This window comes from Camelina sativa, chromosome 13 (genome assembly GCF_000633955.1).
Source record: "Camelina sativa cultivar DH55 chromosome 13, Cs, whole genome shotgun sequence".
NCBI classification, from domain to species: Eukaryota; Viridiplantae; Streptophyta; class Magnoliopsida; order Brassicales; family Brassicaceae; genus Camelina; species Camelina sativa.
In genome coordinates, this window is record NC_025697.1 from 4,262,085 (window position 1) to 4,282,024 (window position 19,940).

General features: G+C 39.1%; 6 protein-coding genes across 6 annotated transcripts; 3 read left to right on the forward strand and 3 right to left on the reverse strand.

Annotated features, from left to right (window-relative positions):
• Positions 946-2,823, reverse strand: LOC109128498 (probable beta-D-xylosidase 6). Its single transcript, XM_019235029.1, has 3 exons — positions 2,453-2,823; positions 1,946-2,362; positions 946-1,843 (listed from the first exon to the last, which is right to left on the reverse strand). The coding sequence occupies exons 1-3, from the start codon at positions 2,775-2,777 to the stop codon at positions 1,233-1,235; spliced, it is 1,353 nt and encodes a 450-aa protein (XP_019090574.1). The 5' UTR covers positions 2,778-2,823; the 3' UTR covers positions 946-1,232.
• Positions 2,850-6,031, reverse strand: LOC104735069 (probable beta-D-xylosidase 6; the record flags this gene model as incomplete). Its single annotated transcript, XM_019235028.1, is given in 6 exon segments — positions 2,850-3,370; positions 3,473-3,889; positions 3,980-4,330; positions 4,411-4,508; positions 4,593-4,759; positions 5,245-6,031. Coding segments are annotated over 6 exon segments (2,307 nt in total), but the record flags the coding sequence as incomplete, so codon positions are not given.
• On the forward strand, positions 8,009-9,517 carry LOC104735070 (transcription factor bHLH61-like). The gene is made up of 4 exons (XM_010454788.2): positions 8,009-8,594; positions 8,817-8,972; positions 9,104-9,271; positions 9,369-9,517. The coding sequence occupies exons 1-4, from the start codon at positions 8,061-8,063 to the stop codon at positions 9,453-9,455; spliced, it is 945 nt and encodes a 314-aa protein (XP_010453090.1). The 5' UTR covers positions 8,009-8,060; the 3' UTR covers positions 9,456-9,517.
• Positions 11,028-13,232, forward strand: LOC109128300. The gene is made up of 2 exons (XM_019234401.1): positions 11,028-12,501; positions 12,587-13,232. The coding sequence occupies exons 1-2, from the start codon at positions 11,416-11,418 to the stop codon at positions 13,007-13,009; spliced, it is 1,509 nt and encodes a 502-aa protein (XP_019089946.1). The 5' UTR covers positions 11,028-11,415; the 3' UTR covers positions 13,010-13,232.
• LOC104737922 lies at positions 13,094-13,685 on the forward strand. Its single transcript, XM_019234462.1, has 2 exons — positions 13,094-13,617; positions 13,682-13,685. Exons 1-2 carry the CDS (start codon positions 13,094-13,096, stop codon positions 13,683-13,685), a joined length of 528 nt encoding a protein of 175 aa, XP_019090007.1.
• LOC104735071 (uncharacterized protein At4g04775-like) lies at positions 13,821-15,073 on the reverse strand. Its single transcript, XM_010454789.2, has 2 exons — positions 14,597-15,073; positions 13,821-14,496 (listed from the first exon to the last, which is right to left on the reverse strand). Exons 1-2 carry the CDS (start codon positions 14,768-14,770, stop codon positions 14,197-14,199), a joined length of 474 nt encoding a protein of 157 aa, XP_010453091.1. The 5' UTR covers positions 14,771-15,073; the 3' UTR covers positions 13,821-14,196.

Genomic DNA, 19,940 nt, shown 5'->3' on the forward strand with positions numbered 1-19,940 from the left:
TTGCCCGATCAAGCTGCCCGAGTAATCTGACATGGACGGCTTAGATTGAGTTAATTGATCCAGTGACTGTTCCACAGCCGTTGGTTCGTGAGTCGTCGTGTCTCGTGTGTGTGCTTTTTTTCTCTCCTACGATTTTTTCTTAATTAAACAAAAAGATTTTGGAGACATAGGCAAATTGGGTGTCTCTGAACTGCCTCACGTGGGCCCACTTTTTTTTTTTTCTTTTATATATAGATATTCGAGGGGAGACTTGTTAATTTTTTTTGTTTCTCACTTTTGCTAGGTCAGCAGTTTCTTGAATACTCTTCTCCATTTGTTTGAAGTTATAAACTCCCTATCTCATCGTAAATTTATAAAAATGCATCACAAGTTAATTGATAGAGAGATACATAAGCGAAGCAATGAATTATATAAGAGAATTAAGACAGCTGAGGGTCAAACTCGCCGGAGTAGGTTAGGACAGACAAGAACCACCGGGATTGTTTGTTTTTAATCTTAGCCAATTTGAGGCAACCGGTCCTGATCTGATAAAATGACGAAATTACCCCTTACGAGACATTTACCAGTAAGTGAGGCTGAATCCTGAACCGTTCCTCCTCCTGACCTCTTCATTTTCTTTCCCAAGATTTTTATAACCTTTTTGAGTTTTTATAGGAAAACATAATAAAACTTTTTTCTGATAAACAAGAACTTAAGAGAGAGAGACTCGATCCAAGTTTTAAGAAGAGAGAGAGGGATGGTGAGCAATGAGAGAGAGAGAGAGAGTGACTCAATTAACATTATTTGAGAAAATAAGTGCAACTTTGTATTTATACATTTGACGAAGCTGGGTCTAATCTGGACCATTGGATCCCTTGATTTTTTTAAAACATCATAGTTTTCATATATGAGGTGTCAGGTAACTAGATACTACTATTTCAATACTACTCTATAGAAAAAAAAAAGGAGGGGGAGGTCATAACCGTAAATAACACTAATAAATGTTATGTTATGCTGAGGTTGCGTCTATCCCCAAACACTACAACAGATGTGGGGACCCTTTCCTCAGAAAAAAAGTGGGACCCACGACAGCTCACCTTTCTCTGTAGAACAAATCTCTACGCGGCCACACGCGATTTCAATACTGCGTGCGTCTCACTCTCCTTTATCTGACGTGGCTTTTACTTAATCTTTTTCTAGAAGGAAACAGTTTTATTGGCTCTGTTTTTTCCATTCGGATTACAGTTTTTTTTTTAGAGTTCAACAGAGAGAGAATGCTGTAATAAATCTCCCAAGAACAAGACATGGATCCCCAGAGGAATCACTCTCTTTCCCACGTCGTTCGCAACGATTAGATGCTTGCAAGGATCGATCATGAACACTGTTTCGATCACCTCATTGGAACGAACATGAACACGATCGAAACCAATCAGCTGTTTCTCCGGAACGCCAGATATAACCGGTGGCATTTTCGAAAACATCATCAGAACATGACTACCGTCGATTTCTCCTGCATTGCTCACGTTAACCTGAACATTAAACCGCAGAGTTTCGCAAGAGTTAACCATGGCATCATCTAGCTGTAAGTAACGGAGCTGTTCTTCTCCGTGTTGTTGTAGTAGTTTCTTGTGAGAAGACTGCTGTGGTAATAGTTCTGATAAGCTAAGTCTGGTTGGTGCTGATGTGATCTTGTAATCGAATTTCGTGTAGCTTAAACCCGTTCCAAAACTGTATACTTGAGGTCCGGTATAGAATCTGTATGTTCTTCCTGGATATCCACGAGATGAATCGGCTCTCATATGCATATCCGACATTGCCACATCTGTGAATGACTCCGGATACCATGTCATCGGTAATTTCCCACCTGCATTTGAACCAAAACCACTTGAGATATTCGGTTTCACCATGTCATAAACATTAAACCAGGAATGGACAAATGATGCTTTGATTTGCAGTAGAGACTAACCTGGATTGAAGTCTCCAAATATAATTTCAGCAAGTGCTTGTCCACCGGTTTCACCTGGATAACCAATCCAGATGATGCTTCCGATTCTCGGGTCTGTTTTAGCAAACGTTACATCCACTGGTCCTCCACCAGTTAGAACAAGAATCACCGGTTTTTTGCTCGCTGCTGCAACAGAAGACACAAGATCTTTCTGTTTACCAGGCAAAGAAAGACTAACTCGATCCTTATCCTCGGTTTCTTGAGAGAGATCTAGTCCTGCAACTACTATGACAAAATCCGCTCCCTTAGCGATGGCAACAGCTTCTCCAAATCCGTTATCAGAATCACAAGACACGTCTGAGCAACCAGACACATAAGATGTCTTCTTTACATACTTCAGAAGTTCCGTGAACAGAGTCTTTCGTTGACACGGCTTCCCTTTACAAATATGAAATTTCTAAACTGTTTCAGCGGAGAGAAGTATTATTTAGTCTGCTTGAATATACCAAGAAAATGGATAGTTCGAACCTGTATAAGTGCCGCCCATATTGCTTATATTATTCGCCATTGGACCAACAATTGCTAAAGAAGAAACATGGTTTTTTTTCAAAGGCAACAACTTGTGATCATTTTTCAGAAGCACGATGCCCTGTCTTGCTGCCTCCAGTGCCAATTTTCTGTGGTCTGAGCTACAAATGTCATTTGATCCTAACTTCGCGTAAAGTCCTTCTCTTGGATCTCCGTCAAAAAGTCCAAGACGAAGTTGAACTGCAAAGAGATTAAGCAGAGCTTGGTCTACTTGTTCTTCGGTCACCTTTCCTTTCACGATCGCAGATTTTGTGTTCCGAAGCATGTACGTTCCACAATTTATATCCACCCCTAAGAATCCCCATTTCAGTTTTCATTATAAAACAAAACTTTAAANCGCAACGATTAGATGCTTGCAAGGATCGATCATGAACACTGTTTCGATCACCTCATTGGAACGAACATGAACACGATCGAAACCAATCAGCTGTTTCTCCGGAACGCCAGATATAACCGGTGGCATTTTCGAAAACATCATCAGAACATGACTACCGTCGATTTCTCCTGCATTGCTCACGTTAACCTGAACATTAAACCGCAGAGTTTCGCAAGAGTTAACCATGGCATCATCTAGCTGTAAGTAACGGAGCTGTTCTTCTCCGTGTTGTTGTAGTAGTTTCTTGTGAGAAGACTGCTGTGGTAATAGTTCTGATAAGCTAAGTCTGGTTGGTGCTGATGTGATCTTGTAATCGAATTTCGTGTAGCTTAAACCCGTTCCAAAACTGTATACTTGAGGTCCGGTATAGAATCTGTATGTTCTTCCTGGATATCCACGAGATGAATCGGCTCTCATATGCATATCCGACATTGCCACATCTGTGAATGACTCCGGATACCATGTCATCGGTAATTTCCCACCTGCATTTGAACCAAAACCACTTGAGATATTCGGTTTCACCATGTCATAAACATTAAACCAGGAATGGACAAATGATGCTTTGATTTGCAGTAGAGACTAACCTGGATTGAAGTCTCCAAATATAATTTCAGCAAGTGCTTGTCCACCGGTTTCACCTGGATAACCAATCCAGATGATGCTTCCGATTCTCGGGTCTGTTTTAGCAAACGTTACATCCACTGGTCCTCCACCAGTTAGAACAAGAATCACCGGTTTTTTGCTCGCTGCTGCAACAGAAGACACAAGATCTTTCTGTTTACCAGGCAAAGAAAGACTAACTCGATCCTTATCCTCGGTTTCTTGAGAGAGATCTAGTCCTGCAACTACTATGACAAAATCCGCTCCCTTAGCGATGGCAACAGCTTCTCCAAATCCGTTATCAGAATCACAAGACACGTCTGAGCAACCAGACACATAAGATGTCTTCTTTACATACTTCAGAAGTTCCGTGAACAGAGTCTTTCGTTGACACGGCTTCCCTTTACAAATATGAAATTTCTAAACTGTTTCAGCGGAGAGAAGTATTATTTAGTCTGCTTGAATATACCAAGAAAATGGATAGTTCGAACCTGTATAAGTGCCGCCCATATTGCTTATATTATTCGCCATTGGACCAACAATTGCTAAAGAAGAAACATGGTTTTTTTTCAAAGGCAACAACTTGTGATCATTTTTCAGAAGCACGATGCCCTGTCTTGCTGCCTCCAGTGCCAATTTTCTGTGGTCTGAGCTACAAATGTCATTTGATCCTAACTTCGCGTAAAGTCCTTCTCTTGGATCTCCGTCAAAAAGTCCAAGACGAAGTTGAACTGCAAAGAGATTAAGCAGAGCTTGGTCTACTTGTTCTTCGGTCACCTTTCCTTTCACGATCGCAGATTTTGTGTTCCGAAGCATGTACGTTCCACAATTTATATCCACCCCTAAGAATCCCCATTTCAGTTTTCATTATAAAACAAAACTTTAAAAAAAAATTAAACAAGTTTGAAGAGCTCAAAATAACCTGCTTTTATGGCATCGGCAACAGCTTCCTCAGGTGACTTTGTGTATCCTTGGTACTCAAAAATGGTTGCCACAGCATCACAGTCTGATGTAATGTACCTAAAAGGATACAACAAAGACTCTCCGTTACGTCTTTCATTGACCAAATCAAAGTAATACAAACATAAAATCAGTTTTACTTACCCTTCAAATCCCCATTCAACTCGAGCTTTTTTTAATAGGTCTTCTTGTGCACAAGCAGGCACTCCATTAACTGCATTATATGAACACATCAAGCAGCTAGCTTTACCATCTCTAATACAGCTTTGAAATGGGGGCTGATATGTATCTTCCATGTCCTGTTCTGTGACCTACTAATACACAGTAGGCTAGAATCAATGTATGACACAAAACCATCCCGACATGATAAAAATGTAAAAGAGCAAAAGCCATTGACTTGAATATAGTAGCTCTTCCTAAACTTTCCAATGACATTAGATTTTTAAAGTAAATTTTCCAAATCAATGCCTAACAGTTTTCAGTTTTCACTAACTTAAGATTTCCGATTTCACCATCTAAATTTCCCTCCATAAAATGCAGCTACAGGATAACAAGCGTTGATGAACTTTTCTCAGAGAAGTGAAGTATAAGCATTCGGCAATTCTCTTCAGGGCATGAAAATGTTTAACAAAAAAAGCAGCTTGAGTGTTGTTCATGTATAAACCATTATCTATACAAGACAAAAGAGCAGATCTAATGACAAGATTAAAACCTAAGACTTTCTAATTTAAACCAAACTGAAGCTGCCTCATATAAGCTAAAGTCATAGCAAGATGTCTTAGTCTTAGTGTCTTACCACAGCATTGAAGTCGTATCTAGTAAAATTCCCCCATTTTTCCAAATCATAGGCAGTGAAATGCTTGCAACAAGCAGATAACATGAGCTTCCCATCATCACCATCATCATCATAACGAGCATCAACACCATCACCATCACCAAATCTTCTTTTTAAAACCTTCCTCTTCCTATTTTCTTGAAACCCTCTAACGAACTCAACACCATACTCGGAAACTACCTTGGGATCCTCACCAGGAGTCTCCTGCCCTCTTCCCCATCTCGGATCCCTAAACACATTTATATTCGGAGCCCAAAAAGTCAACCCAGCTTGACCACCGTTGTACATAGCCCGAGCTTCCACAGCAACAGCAGATCCAATCTCGTACCATAGCGTTCTATTGAAAGATGCGGCGGATACGATTACCTGAGGAAAACTAGTAGCGGAGGAGATTGAACCGTTGAAGGAAACTCCCGGACCGTTATCGGCGATCCCGTGTAACGATTCAGACCACCACTCGTACGGAGGGATACCGAGACGAGGTACGGAAGCAGCTGTGTTTGAGAGCTGACCGATCTTCTCAGTGAGCGTAAGGAGGGAGACGAGAGAAATTGCTCGTTGTTTTATAGATAAAGAGACATTGCAGAAGGGGTAAGAGCTGAAATGAGGAGGTTTACAAGGGAACTGTGGATGAGAATCGAGGTTTTTGAAGGTTTCGGCTATGGCGGAAGCGAAGAAGAGTAAAGAGATTAGAGTCAACTGAGGATGTTTCATACTTTTTTTTGGAGGAAAAGAAAAAAAAAAAGAAACTGTGGAGAGGAAATAACACGTTGAGTTTCAAACCGGACACATTAGATTAGACCGGTAAAATCTTAAATCAAAATCAACAGCTGGACCGGTACGTTGTCACTTGTCATCTAACGGGTAAATGGTAGACTGGTAGTTGGATTTATTACTGTTCCCTTTATAGACATGTTAACTAACTATATATGGGCTAAACATTTATGGGCCGTATTTATGACTTTGGTCATTCTTATCTAATCAAGGTTTATATAGTAGTAGTAAATAAATTAAGATCAAAGAAGATAGCCATAAATTATAGAGTTAATCTATCCATGTCCTTGGATTCTATTTCTTTAAGTAGAGTACTATATTTTCAACTTTGATTTTTTTTTTTTTTTTTTTTTTTTTTTTTTTTTTTTTTTTTTNCCGATCCAGTTAATAAAATCAAAATTTTCTAACCAAAATATGAAACAAAACAAGAGGGAATAACATTTCAAATATGCATCCCTAGTCGCTTGGTCATTTATGGACTCATGGTCACATAGCAAAAGAAATTGCTGCAATATTGGACTTCTCATCAAGTCATCATCGCTGCAGCTATTCACGTGTTTTATTTTATGTCTTCCTTTCTTCCTCCTTGCATGCATTTACCTTGAGACTCGTGTTTTTTTTTTTTTTTTTTGTACTTTAAATTGATTTCCAAATTAACTTAACAAACCAACAATTTGTTATTATACCTGATATTAACTAAACCAACATTTCTTCGGATATACACATACTTTAAAAAGGTAAATGGGTATCCAATCCAAAGAATGATTAGTCTAGCAATTTAAAAGGTGAAAACCAAATTGTGTATCCACAAACTCTCACGCTCGAAATCAACAATTTTTAATATGATTATTTTGCATATATACGATTTAAATTGAAAAGAACAAAAAAAAAATTGTAATCCAGACAATAATGATATCCGATTGACTATAATAATGGAGTGAAGATAGAGTATAGTAGGAGACAGTCTCTCTAAGTGTGTGTCCACAAACTCTCACGCAACTTATAAATAAATATACAAACAAAATTATTTGACCAAGCCTTCGATCTCTTTGACCTGTCAGTATAGTCTTTTCTTTCCCATCTTAATACAAACATACACTGATACTCACAATGTAATAATTTGTGGAGTTATGTCTATAGAAAGACACGGGTGTTCGCTTTTTTTACGTGACGGATCGATGTTGGCGCGCGTGTTCTTAGATACGAATGTCTTCTAGATAATACGTATATAGTAAAACTCACAAATTACTAACACTATCCAATAAAAGAGAAATCAGATGGTAGCTTCTCAAATTAGATAAAATCTAGATCATTAAATTATCGCTTACTTATTTCTATGAATATGAATATTCATATTTTTTAATATCATGTATACGCATACTAATCATATATATACTAAGAAAGAGGGCAAGCAAGCAAATGGTGTTCATCAATTTGGTCGGGATAGAGTTTGTGCGTCAGATCATTTTCCGATCACAGAGAAGGAACTAATTGCTTGATACTATTTTGGCACAGTCCGATAATGCTCTTAAATTCTTATTTATGACTTATTTGCCTTCTGTTATTGATGGTCCGTTTTCAGTGACAAAGACACCGACTCATTTGCCTTTTGTTATTAACAGAATCAAACAGTACATAAGTTATAATAGAAGTTAAAAACAAGATATGGCAGATTCCATCTCAGTCATAGGCCTCATAGTTCAGTGCTGGACCATGGATAAAAAACAAACAAACACAGTTAAATGCTAATAGTGATCTCTCTCCTTATTCTTTAAACAAAGAGACAAAACTACCCTATTTGTTTTATTCTTGCTTAAAAGCCAATTTTTATGTAACAGTGGAAAGTGTAAAATGATATGAGTAACTCTAATTAGTTAAACGGTGAATTATATATTCATTACACTTCACACATACGTAATGCATTATATAAAGAACAGTCCATCTTCTTTTCTTACACAAAGCTCTCTTCACTTCCATTTTAGTAAAGAGTTTCAGAAACAGAGATGGAAATGGAATTGTCCCAATTGAATAAACAAGAGAGCAACAATCTCGACGTCGACGGCGTTAAAGGCGGATTCACAGCGATGGACCAGTTCGTCCCAAATGATTGGAACTTCGATTACCTATGTCTCAACAATCCCCTCGAAGAAACCGACAACATTGATCATCCTTCTTCCTCTTCGATGAATATAATATCTCAGCCACCAACGTTGCTCCACCAACCACCGCAACCGTTGTCACCTCCTCCTTCTTTGCCTCTCTCCTCCGCTTTCGACTATCGTTTTCTCGAGGATATGATTGACTCCTCTTGTTATCCTCCTCCATTGATTCTTCCGACTTCACAAGAGAACAACATTTATGCACCATTGATGGTGGAAAGCAATAGCTTCGTGACAACCGGAGTGACTAACAAGAAAAAGAGTAACAGGAAGCTTGAAGGCCAACCTTCGAAGAACCTCATGGCGGAGAGACGGCGGAGGAAACGGTTAAATGACAGGCTCTCCATGCTCCGATCCATTGTCCCCAAAATCACCAAGGCATAATTTCATAAACCCCTCTCCTAACGAAAACTTATAATTTTCACTTATTATTGAATTAATCTATAGTTATTAAGTTCCTAAGGTTACATGTATGTCTTCTTCTTGTTTGAACCTTTTGTCAACACTGTTCATTTTATAATGGTTGCCATTTATGTGAATTTGCATCTACTGTCGTTTAAGAAAATGGTTCCGTTTGTTTTATTAATGTTATGAAATCAGATGGATAGGACATCGATACTAGGAGATGCCATAGATTACATGAAGGAGCTTTTAGACAAGATTAACATGTTGCAAGAAGTCGAACAAGAACTTGGAAGCAACTCTCATCTAAATAGCCTCATTACAAACAAATCTACGGTCAGAAACTCCCTAAAGGTAAAAAAAACAAAACATCTGTTTATGATACTTTCTCTCCAATACTCATAATTACTTTTTGTGGTTTACAAATTGATCCCTTTACAAAGCACTCGTTACAAAACACCCCCATCATGTATTCATGTATACAGTTTGAAGTGGACCAGAGGGAAGTTGATACTCATATTAATATATGTTGTTCTACTAAACCGGGGCTGCTTCTATCAACAGTCAGTACATTGGAGACTCTAGGCTTAGAGATTCAACAATGTGTCATTAGCTGCTTCAGTGACTTCTCATTGCAGGCTTCTTGTTCTGAGGTACGGATATCATCACACATTTTGATTTTTAGCCTTAATTAATTACTTGCAAGTTGCAACATCTATACATGTTTATATTGATTATATAATTTAAAAGGTTGCTGAGCAGAGGGACTTCGTTACGTCGGAAGATACTAAGCAAGCACTGATCAGAAACGCAGGTTATGGAGGAAAATGTTTGTAAGAAAGTTTCCATAATTGCAATGTTTTGAATTTCGAAGGTGTGAAAAAGAAGTCAATATTAATGTTTATGAACGTACCAAATTTAGTCATCTCTTCTTGATCCTCTTTTGCGGTCTCTAAAACTTCCTATTCATTTTTGCATCATTACTCTCTCTATCTCTCTTCCTATCGTTATCGAACGAGCAAACAAACACAAGTTTTTGCGAACCAAAGAAACCACAAACGAAATCAGTGCACACAACACGTCAAGTCAATGCCAAAGAGATAGAGCAGAGAGGCAAAAAGAGTTTGGGCCCAATAAGCGCAGAGATAGTATTATATTAAAACCCTATATGAAAGCAAGTATTTTGGAAATAAAATGGGCTTTATATATAGTAAAGCCCAAACTAGGCCCACCTAGTATTTTCAAGTTTTTTTTTTTGACCTAACGAGCTCCGTCCGTTTCCTCCCTTTAAATAGCTGCGGCTAACTTTGAACCCTAATCAAGTTATCAAGAGGATCGGCCTCTCAAAACATTTATCAATCTCTAGTTAGTTCTTCGACAGATCTGTGCTTTCTTCGTTGTTTTTTTCTTTCTCTTTCGTGGTTTTGTTTTAATGTTGGGGGGGNGGGGGGGATTTTGGAAACGGGACTGGAGTTTGACTCTTTAGCAAAATAACGATGCCATAGAGATGAATGCAGCGCCCTAAATAAAATAAAAAAAGACCACAAATCGGAGATCTTTGTCTTAGTTTCTGTCCGAATTCGAGTCTGTTGATATTGGTCGCTGAGATAGATCTTACATATATTTAGCTGTGTTTTTATTTGGTTTGATTGAATTTGTAAAAAAGGATGAGATATATGGAGCAGTGATTCAGGCAGCCTACTTGTTAATAAAAAAAAACAATGACATGAGAGGTGTTTAACTGCTCCTAGATCAAATTATGCTTCTGCTCTTCAGACTTGCTGAGATTTTATCGTCTTTGAAGCTGGTCTAGTAGTCTTAAGCACATTTTTTAATCCTCCTTCAATCTTCCTCTGTATCGGTTTTTAAAATCATAGTATGGTATTTGTTTCGATTCTGGTTCTAATTAGACTTTCTTGGTCGTGTATGATTGCTTAACCATTCTGATTCTGTTTTTGCTGGTTCGATCCCGATCAGGACGGCGATTCTATTTCTTGATGATTTGTATGTTTTTCAAAGTTGATATGGTTTGTGTGTGTCTGTGCTTTGTTTGTCCAATTGCTTTTTTCATAATTCTTCTTAAAAAATTGTTTTGTGGCTATGGTGGATCTTTGTAATTCTAAAGCCGATATATAGAACAAGAGGACAATGGTGATTGAAATATGGAAATACATGAGAAACGTTTTTAAAACATGTAATGATAAGAGCTGAATGACGAACTGGCTGGCACAGTTGAAATTTCGGGATTGTAAAAGTTGAATCCTACAATCTATATTGATGAAACTTCAAAGATTATATAACAAAACAGAAGATTGGCTTAGAGCAGAAGAGAAATTAATTCGTTTTGATCTTTCGATTCGACAATATTAAATAAGTTTCAACTAAACTAATGCGTCTGTGATAGGGAAAACGTCCTGGTTTCCCATGAGAACTATGATATCGTACCAGATGGAGCCCGATCTTTACCCCCGTCCCAGATGGCTCTCCTGAAATTCTTTTCAATCTATATACCCATATATCTGTAATTTACGTTTTGTATCTCCATGAGAATAGAAGATATCATCTATTTCACCATTGCTATAGGTTTAATTGGTTTACTATTTGATTAACCGAGTGACGAAGTTTACAAACCAAAATAAACCTGATTTCGACCCGATTAAAACCTGATTTTGACCCGATTAGAAACATAACCCTCAACCGAGAAATCCCTAAAATCACATTTTAACCTCTTTTTTGTTTTCTCTCGCGACGAACCCTAGAAAATCAAATTTCACCATCGATTTCTCAAATTGAATCGATGGATTTAATAATCCGATCTGGTTTTGGGCAACAAGATGGTATTGGGCAAAGAGATGGTGTTGGAGAACGAGAGTACGATGAAGAAGGAGAGGATCGAGATGAATTTCACGTCGATATGCTTGCTCAGGAATTTACCGATGCTGAAGAGTCGATTCGTCATGATACGTACCCAGAAAGTGACGACGAGGAAGAAGGTCGTGGTCGTGGTGCGGGTCGTGGTCGTGGTGCGGGTCCAGAGAGGGTGTTTACGGATATCGGACGTGGTGATGGAACTTTGTGGAAAGACCAATCCTTCTACAATGGGGTCGCATTCAAGGAGAGTGTCTTGGACTATGCACTACATACTGGTTACAATTTGAAGCAATACAGGTATGACAAAGATAAACTCGGGTTTAGATGTGTTGGGGATAAGGGCAATTGTGAGTGGAAAGTGTTTGCTGCACTTCTTCCAAACGCATCTTTGTGGAAGATTACGAAATACATTGATAAGCATTGTTGTACCCCCAATGGCGAGTGTGAGATGTTTAAGGTCCCAGTCATAGCTAGAATTTTTCTCGATAAGATTAGAGAGGAACCGGATCATTACAAGCCTTTGAGGATTGAACAGATTATCATGGAAAGGTGGAAGATATCCGCTACTAGGCCACAATGTCAAGCTGCTCGGAGAAAGGCTTTGGGATGGATAGAGTATGAGTATGAACAACAGTTTGCACGACTGCGAGATTACCAAGCTGAGATCTTGGAAGCAAATCCAGGGTCTGTTGTGGAGATTGATACAATTAAGAATGATGCTGGTCAAGACGTCTTCAATCGGTTTTATGTTTGTTTCGATGCCCTTAGAAGAACTTGGAAACAGACTTGCCGGCCAATAATAGGAGTTGATGGCGCCTTCTTAAAGGCAAAGATCAAGGGACAGTTGCTTGCTGCATTAGGCAGAGATGCAGACAATGGCATCTATCCAATAGCCTGGTGTGTTGTTCAAGTTGAGAACAAAGACAATTGGTTATGGTTTGTGAAGAGATTGAAGACTGACCTGGATCTAAACGAGGGAGATGGTTACATTTTAGTGTCTGATCGACAAAAGGTATGTATCTAACTAATTTATTATATTGGTTAATAAATGTGAATGCTCTCGTTTTTAATATGTTTGGTTTTTGGTTCTCAATTAGGGGTTGATAAAAGCTGTGGAGTTGGAGTTACCACAAATAGAGCATAGAATGTGTGTTAGACACATCTATGGGAACTTGAAGAAGACTCATCCTTCCAAGAAGCAAATCAAGCCACTCCTCTGGCATATGGCTTGGAGCTATAATGCAAAACAGTTCGGTGAGAGACTGGAACAGATACACGCTTATGACACTGGTGTGTATGATGATGTTATGAAGTCGAAACCAAAGAGCTGGTGTCGTGCCTTCTATAAGTTGGGGGGTTATTGCGAAGATGTTGACAACAACTTCACAGAATCTTTCAACAAGACCATCGACAAAGCAAGGGAGAAACCGTTTGTGGCAATGTTGGAGACAGTTAGAAGACTGTCTATGGTTCGGATTGCCAAGCGTTCAGCTCTCTCTCATTCTCACAAAGGTAATTAACTTTATTCAAAATTTAATGCAATTTTCTACGATTGTCTATGATTTTATTCAAAGACTGTCTATGATTTCTACATATTTAATGCAATGTTCTTGGTTTTTGATGTTTCAGGTTTATGTACTCCATATGTGGCAAGGTTTCTTGCTAAAGAGCATGACAAAGCTTCGGAATGCCAGGTGCATCCTTCTACTAATGGGTGCTTTGAAGTCACACTGGATGGAGACAAACACAGAGTTAGTTTACAAAATATGACTTGTACCTGCAAAAAATATCAAATATGTGGTATTCCATGTGAGCATGCCTATGGAGTGATTCTGAAGAGGACGTTAAGTGCTGATGACTATGTCTGCCAGTGGTTTCGAACTGCTATGTGGAGGCTTAACTACACAAATGGCATTACTCCACAAAGGGGTGCTCGTCATTGGCCTTCGACTTTAGGTGAGAATGTTCATGTTCCACCTGAGCCACCACAACCTGGGAGAAAGAAGATAACCAAGGCAGACAAGAAGAGGAAGCCAGGTGTAAATGAGTCTCCTGTCAAGAAGAAACCAAAACATAAAAAAAGGATAATGCACTGTGGAATTTGTGGTTCTGATCAGCATAACCGTAGGTACCACCAGAAGAAGAATCAAACACAGGTTGTTAATCGGTTTTTTCTCATTTTATTTCTCAAGATGAGTCTCTTGTTCTCATTTTTTGAAATTTGCGGTTTTTCAGGCTTCTCAGGGTGGTGGAGGAGAAGTTGTTCAAGGTGGTGGACTTTCTCAAGATGGTGGTGGACTTTCTCAATCTGGTGGAGGAGAAGTTGTTCAGGGTGGTGGAGGACTATCTCAAGGTGGTGGAGGACTTTCACAAGCCTGAATATTGAAGATTATGGTAGTAGGGGTCTGTTTTTTGGTTTAAGAGACTAGTTGGATCTGTATTTTGGTCGAATAGACTAGTAGGGTTATGTTTTTGGTCTGTGATCATGTTGAGAACATGATTTCAAAACGTTATCATTCTGCTTGTTTTCAGAACATGTGTTCATCATGTTCTGCCTTTTATGAAATGTGGAATGTCTTATCTTATTAAATGCAATAGCAACACCAACAGGAGTTCACACTCAACACCAAAACAAACAAGAGCATAAAGCAGAGCATACAACCGAACAACAATAGATTACAACCGAACAATAGTTTACAATAGCTCATCATACAAGCTTAAACAGAGCAAACAAGATCATAAAACCGAAAACACATACAATTATACTCTTATTCATCCTACATTGCAATTCAGCTTTTGCTTCCAACAAAACTTCTTCAACCCTCTCACAAAGCTCTTTTTCGAACTCCATTTGCATCTTCTCAAATTTCAGCTTCTGTTCTTGCAATGTCTCTATTGTACGCTCTTTCATCTCTTCTTTTACTCTCTCAAATTGAACACCCAATGTTGCTACCTCGTCCAACAATGCCTCATCGACCCACTTAAAGATGTGGTTATCGTTCACAAGCTAACATTATATCATAGAATACAATGAAAATTGATGAGAAGGATTAGGCTCGGATTTGGATTAGGTCGATGTCTACATCAAACAAAGCATAACATAGTACCTTCTTTGCTGCTGCTTCTCGACATCGAAAGTATCTCCGAGAAGGATTAGGCTCGGATTTGGAATTCTTTGCCACGATGTGTTCCCCACACCAGCATCTCTTAGGCACGCCAACGACGAATCCTCTTTGTCGAACATTTGATGAACCACTCGAACCTCCAGAAACGGTACTCATGGTTGCAAAGATCGATTTAAGAATTTTATGCTTTTAGGGTTTGAGGATTTGGGGATTTTAATGGAGTTATAGATGTGTTATAGATGTATCGTCTCGGGTCGGATTATTAACATCAGTCAGGTTTTATTTTTGGTTTTCTATTTGGTATGAACGGTATCGTATCGGTTCACTCTTTAAACCGATAACATCCCGATATATGGGTATATAGATTGAGAAGAATTTCATGAGAGCCATCTGGGACGGGGGTAAAGATCGGGCTCCATCTGGTACGATATCATAGTTCTCATGGGGAACCAGGACGTTTTCCCTCTGTGATATATATAAAGTAGTCCTGTGCGTTAACCAGTAAATCAGTTTAACACACCCTTATTACAATCAAGCCTAATTGACTCATCGACACATTCTAATCATAATATCCAACCTATATTAGTTTTTTATTCATTTTGACATTCTTGTTTTTGCAAATTAGTGGAAATTAATGATAAAATTGATGTCAGCCGGTGAAAACAGAAGCGATTTTTCTTCAGATCCGATTTCAGCACCGTTAAGCTTTGTTTCTTTGATGACAGAAGCTCTGCCTTCTCCCCCTCCGCCAGCTCCTCCGGATTCTTCTTCTTCTCCTCTCTCTGGTTCTTTTTTGCCGGTTCAGTTTCTTCATCTTGTCGATGCAGAGATGTCAGATCTGCCTTCTTCTTCCTCTCTTCCATAGCCAATTAATATTATTCCCTCTGAGAAAGGAGTTCTCGGAGCGGCTCCTTCTTCTCTGGTTGGAGACAATTCGTCTCTTCCTCCCTATCTCGGACAAGCTTCTTCGCCTGGTGTTACCGACTCAGGGTTTAATTGGGCAAAAAATCTTACTTCTTCGGGTAAGATTCCTGTTTCATCAGCTCTGATTTCTATGTCTACAGAAGATCGCTCTCGGGTTAAAGTTTCAAATTCTGTGTTTGAAAAAGATGCAAAGCTTCATGAAAATTTCATTGTGGGCATCTTCTATGGAACGGCTCCATCTTATGGGAAGATTTGGGGTGTTTTAAACTTTCTGTGGGGTAAAGATAAAAGAGTCACAGTTCATAAACTGACCTCCAATGCTTTTCTATTCCATATCCCCTCTCCATCGTTAAGGAATAGGGTGCTGCAACATGAATTATGGCATGTAGGTGACTCTCCGTTCTTTGTCACGGCTTGGAAGTCAGAATTCAGTTTTAATCCTCCTTCATTAGAGAAAGCGCCAGTTTGGGCATCTATTAAGGATATCCCTTTTGATTTAATCACTCCAGAGGGTTTAAGTATCATTTGTAGGCCGTTGGGGCGAGCAGTGGATCATAAACCTTTCACTAGTGTCAACTCTGCCGAGGTAAAAGTAATTGTAGATCTTATGAAACCTCTTCCATCGGTGTTGGAAATAGAACGAGATGATGGACAGGTCTTGCTTCTTAATGTCTCTTACCCTTGGTTACCTCCTCTTTGTCCTCTTTGCAATGAAATTGGACATAAAGCTTCACTTTGTCCTACTGCTATTAATTCACATATGCAATCTTCTTTGGCTGGAAAAGAGAAGCAAACCCCTAAAGGACCTGGAAATAATGCTTCTTCATCAACTCATGTGGAAAAGCAACAGGTTTGGAAACCCGTGTCTGAAGGCCATGTTAAACAAGTTTCGACCCCTACTTCAGATTCTATGGTTCATGGAAAAGAGGATTTACCTACTTCCTCTCAGGTTATCAGAGCTCCCTCTGTTTCCGCTCCATCTGGGTTACCCCTTGCTCATGAATGTTCTTCTGTGGACTTGGATGTAGCTTCGACCAATTCTGTTCAGTTGCCTGAATTGGCCACCCCTAGTATTCTCTCCTCGCCTTTACTCTCAGTGGTTCAACCTTCTACTTCCATCTCAAACCCTTTTGAACTGTTATCAGTAGAGGAAAATGCTTTGGTCTTGGGTGAGATGTCTTCTTCGCTGGTTCTCTATGGTTCTTCTCCCTCTTCAGCCTCCTCCAAAGATAAGAAATCAAAGAGAAAAAGGTATGACCAAATCTCACCTGCTCAAGGTGGCGTTCTCTCCCTGCAAAGAGGGAAGCGTCACACTCCATAATCTGTTTATATGTCAGACAACTTTTTTTGGAATGTGCGAGGTCTTAATGATTTTTCAAAGCATCGACCTCTTTATAACTGGCTTCGTAGTCGTCCTGTCACTTTTGGAGCTTTGTTGGAGACACATGTTAAAGAAGCTAGTAAGGATTTTATTATGTCAGTTCTTGGTTCAGAGTGGTCTCTTTTGTCTAATTACCAGTTCTCGGAGTTAGGAAAGATTTGGATCATTTTCAAAGCTCCGACTAAAGCAACAGTTCTTTTTGTTGACCTTCAGTCAATTACTTGTGAGGTTTCTTTGGATGATGGGTCAGTTCTTATTTACACAGCGGTTTATGCATCTACCGAGGAAGAGGAAAGGAAAAAGCTTTGGAGTTCACTTCATGATAGATACACATCTCTCTGTTTAGCAAACAAGCCGTGGATGATTAATGGGGATTTCAATGAGATTATTAGTCCAACAGAAACCTCAAATAATAATACGGTCAGCTCTACAAGAGGTATGCGTATGTTTGGAGACTGTTTAGCTGACTTAGGTCTCTTTGATCTTCCCTTTTGTGGACCTAAATTTTCTTGGACGAACAAAAGATCAGAGATCCGATTGGGAAAAAACTAGATAGATGCTTGGTGAATGGTTGTTGGTTGCTAAGATTCCCTTCTAGTTTTAATACCTTTCAAGCCCCTGAGTTCTCTGATCATACACCTGGTCATATAAAGATCGTCTCGCCTCCTCCGTCTTATGGTACTAGGCCATTTAATTTTTTTTCGCTTTTAACAAAGCATCCAAGTTTTCTGGATTCTGTTATGGAAGCTTGGACACATGTTGGTATATCAGTTCTTACTCTTAAAGACTTCTTTTTCAAGCAGAAAATGATGAAAAAGCCTATAAAAGATTTGATGAAGATCAATTTTAGTGGCTTAGAAAAGAGAGTTGCTGAGGCTCACTCCAAGCTTAATGATCTTTAGCTGTTAGCTTTGAATGTCCCTTCTCAGATCAATATTCAGAATGAAAAATTAGCTTTGGAGGGGTGGTTGCATCTTAGTCTTGCGGAGGAGAGTTTTTATAGACAAAAGTCTCGTCTGAGATGGTTGGGTGAAGGTGACTTTAATAATTCTTTTTTCCATAAGGTTACTACGGCTAGGAATGCTAGAAATGCTATCAAATTTCTGTTGAAACCAGATAGATCTTTCACTTCATCTCTCCAAGAAACTCATGATCTAGCTATCAGCTATTTTGCTGGGATCCTACGTTCAGTTAGAGGCAGATTTTGTCCTGATTACCTGAGCTCCTTAGTTCTGTTATCCATACAACTTGTTCGATTGAGCAGCAATCTTCTCTCTCCTCTCCTTTCTCTGCTGAAGCTATAACAGCTTGTCTTCTCAAGTTGCCTCTCAATAAAACACCAGGACCAGATGGATTTCCTGTAGAGTTCTTCAAGGCTACATGGTCTATTATTGGGCATGAATTAACTTTGAGTGTGCTCCAATTCTTTCATGATTCCTTTATCCCAACTGCCTTAAATTCCACATCTCTTATCCTAGTTCCAAAGAGGCTAGGGTCTGTTGAATTGAAGGACTTCAGACCCATCTCTTGTCTTAATGTGATTTACAAGCTCATATCTCGTCTCTTGTTAAACAGATTAAATAGTCTGCTTCCTGACCTTATACTTCCAAACCAAACCGCATTTGTAAAGGACAAGCTTATAATAGAGAATGTGCTTCTTGCTTCAGAAGTTATGCAAGGTTATCATCTTAATTCTGGTGGAGAAAGAATCACACTCAAAGTTGACATCTCAAAAGCTTTTGATTCAGTTAGATGGGACTTTCTTCTTGATTCTCTTCAGGCTTATAAGGTTCCTCTTATTTTCATTAACTGGATCAGAGCTTGTGTGTGTTCTCCGTCTTTCAGTATTAGTATCAATGGGGTTACTTTAGGCTTCTTTAAAGGAAGGACGGGTCTGCGCCAAGGGGATCCTTTATCCCCAATTCTGTTCGTTATGATAATGAATGTGTTATCCTTAATGTTGAGTAAAGCTGCTCTAGAAGGATCTTTCAAGTACCACCCTGGGTGTAAGGACCTTCAGCTTACTCATCTATGCTTTGCTGATGATTTATTAATCTTCTTAGAGGGATCAGAGCATTCTTTGAGCGGAGTTATGTCTGTTCTTGCAAAATTTGAGGAAATCTCTGGTTTGACAATGAATATTGAGAAAACCTCCTTGTTTTGTTCCGGTGTAAGTGAGGATAACTTGAACCGGTTAAAGACTGTTTTTAATTTGACTTCTTCCACTCTTCCAGTCCGGTACTTAGGTCTTCCCCTATGTTCCAAAAAGCTTTCAGTGAAAGATTGTGATCCTTTGCTATCTCAAATTCGGAAGAAACTGAATGGTTGGACTCATAAGTTTCTGAGTTTGGCTGGTAGGTTAACTCTCTTATCTTCAGTTATCCCCGGAATTATAGGTTTTTGGACTAGTGCGTTCTTCCTCCCTAAGAAGGTTATTAGAAAAATTAACAGTCTTTGCAGCTCCTTCCTTTGGCATGGAAAGGTAGACACTCCCTCAGGTGCTAAAGTGTCTTGGTTTAACATTTGCTTCCCTAAGTTAGAAGGTGGACTTGGTTTGAGGCACATTAGTAGTTGGAACGAAACATGTGCTTTGAAACTTCTTTGGATGCTGTTTTTTAGAGCTGGTTCTTTTTGGGTGGCCTGGATAAAAAGTATGTATCTTTCTACATCTCCTTTATGGGCACTCAATGAAAAGAATGTTTCTTACTCTTGGAACTTCAGAAAATTACTTAAGCTTCGTTCCAAAGCTCTTAAATTTCTCAGCATCCATATTGGAAATGGTGATTCTACTTTCTTTTGGTGGGATCCATGGACTCCTTTTGGATCTCTCTACCATTTCCTTGGTTCAGATGGGCCTAGTCACTTAGGGATCCCTTTCTTTTCAACTGTCGCTGAATTGAGAAATGAGAATGGATGGTCTCTTCCTAGTGCCAGATCAGAGAGACAAGTTCTTCTCCACGCTTTTATCTCTACCATTACTATGTCATCAGCAAGTGATATTCCAGTCTGGGCAATAAACAG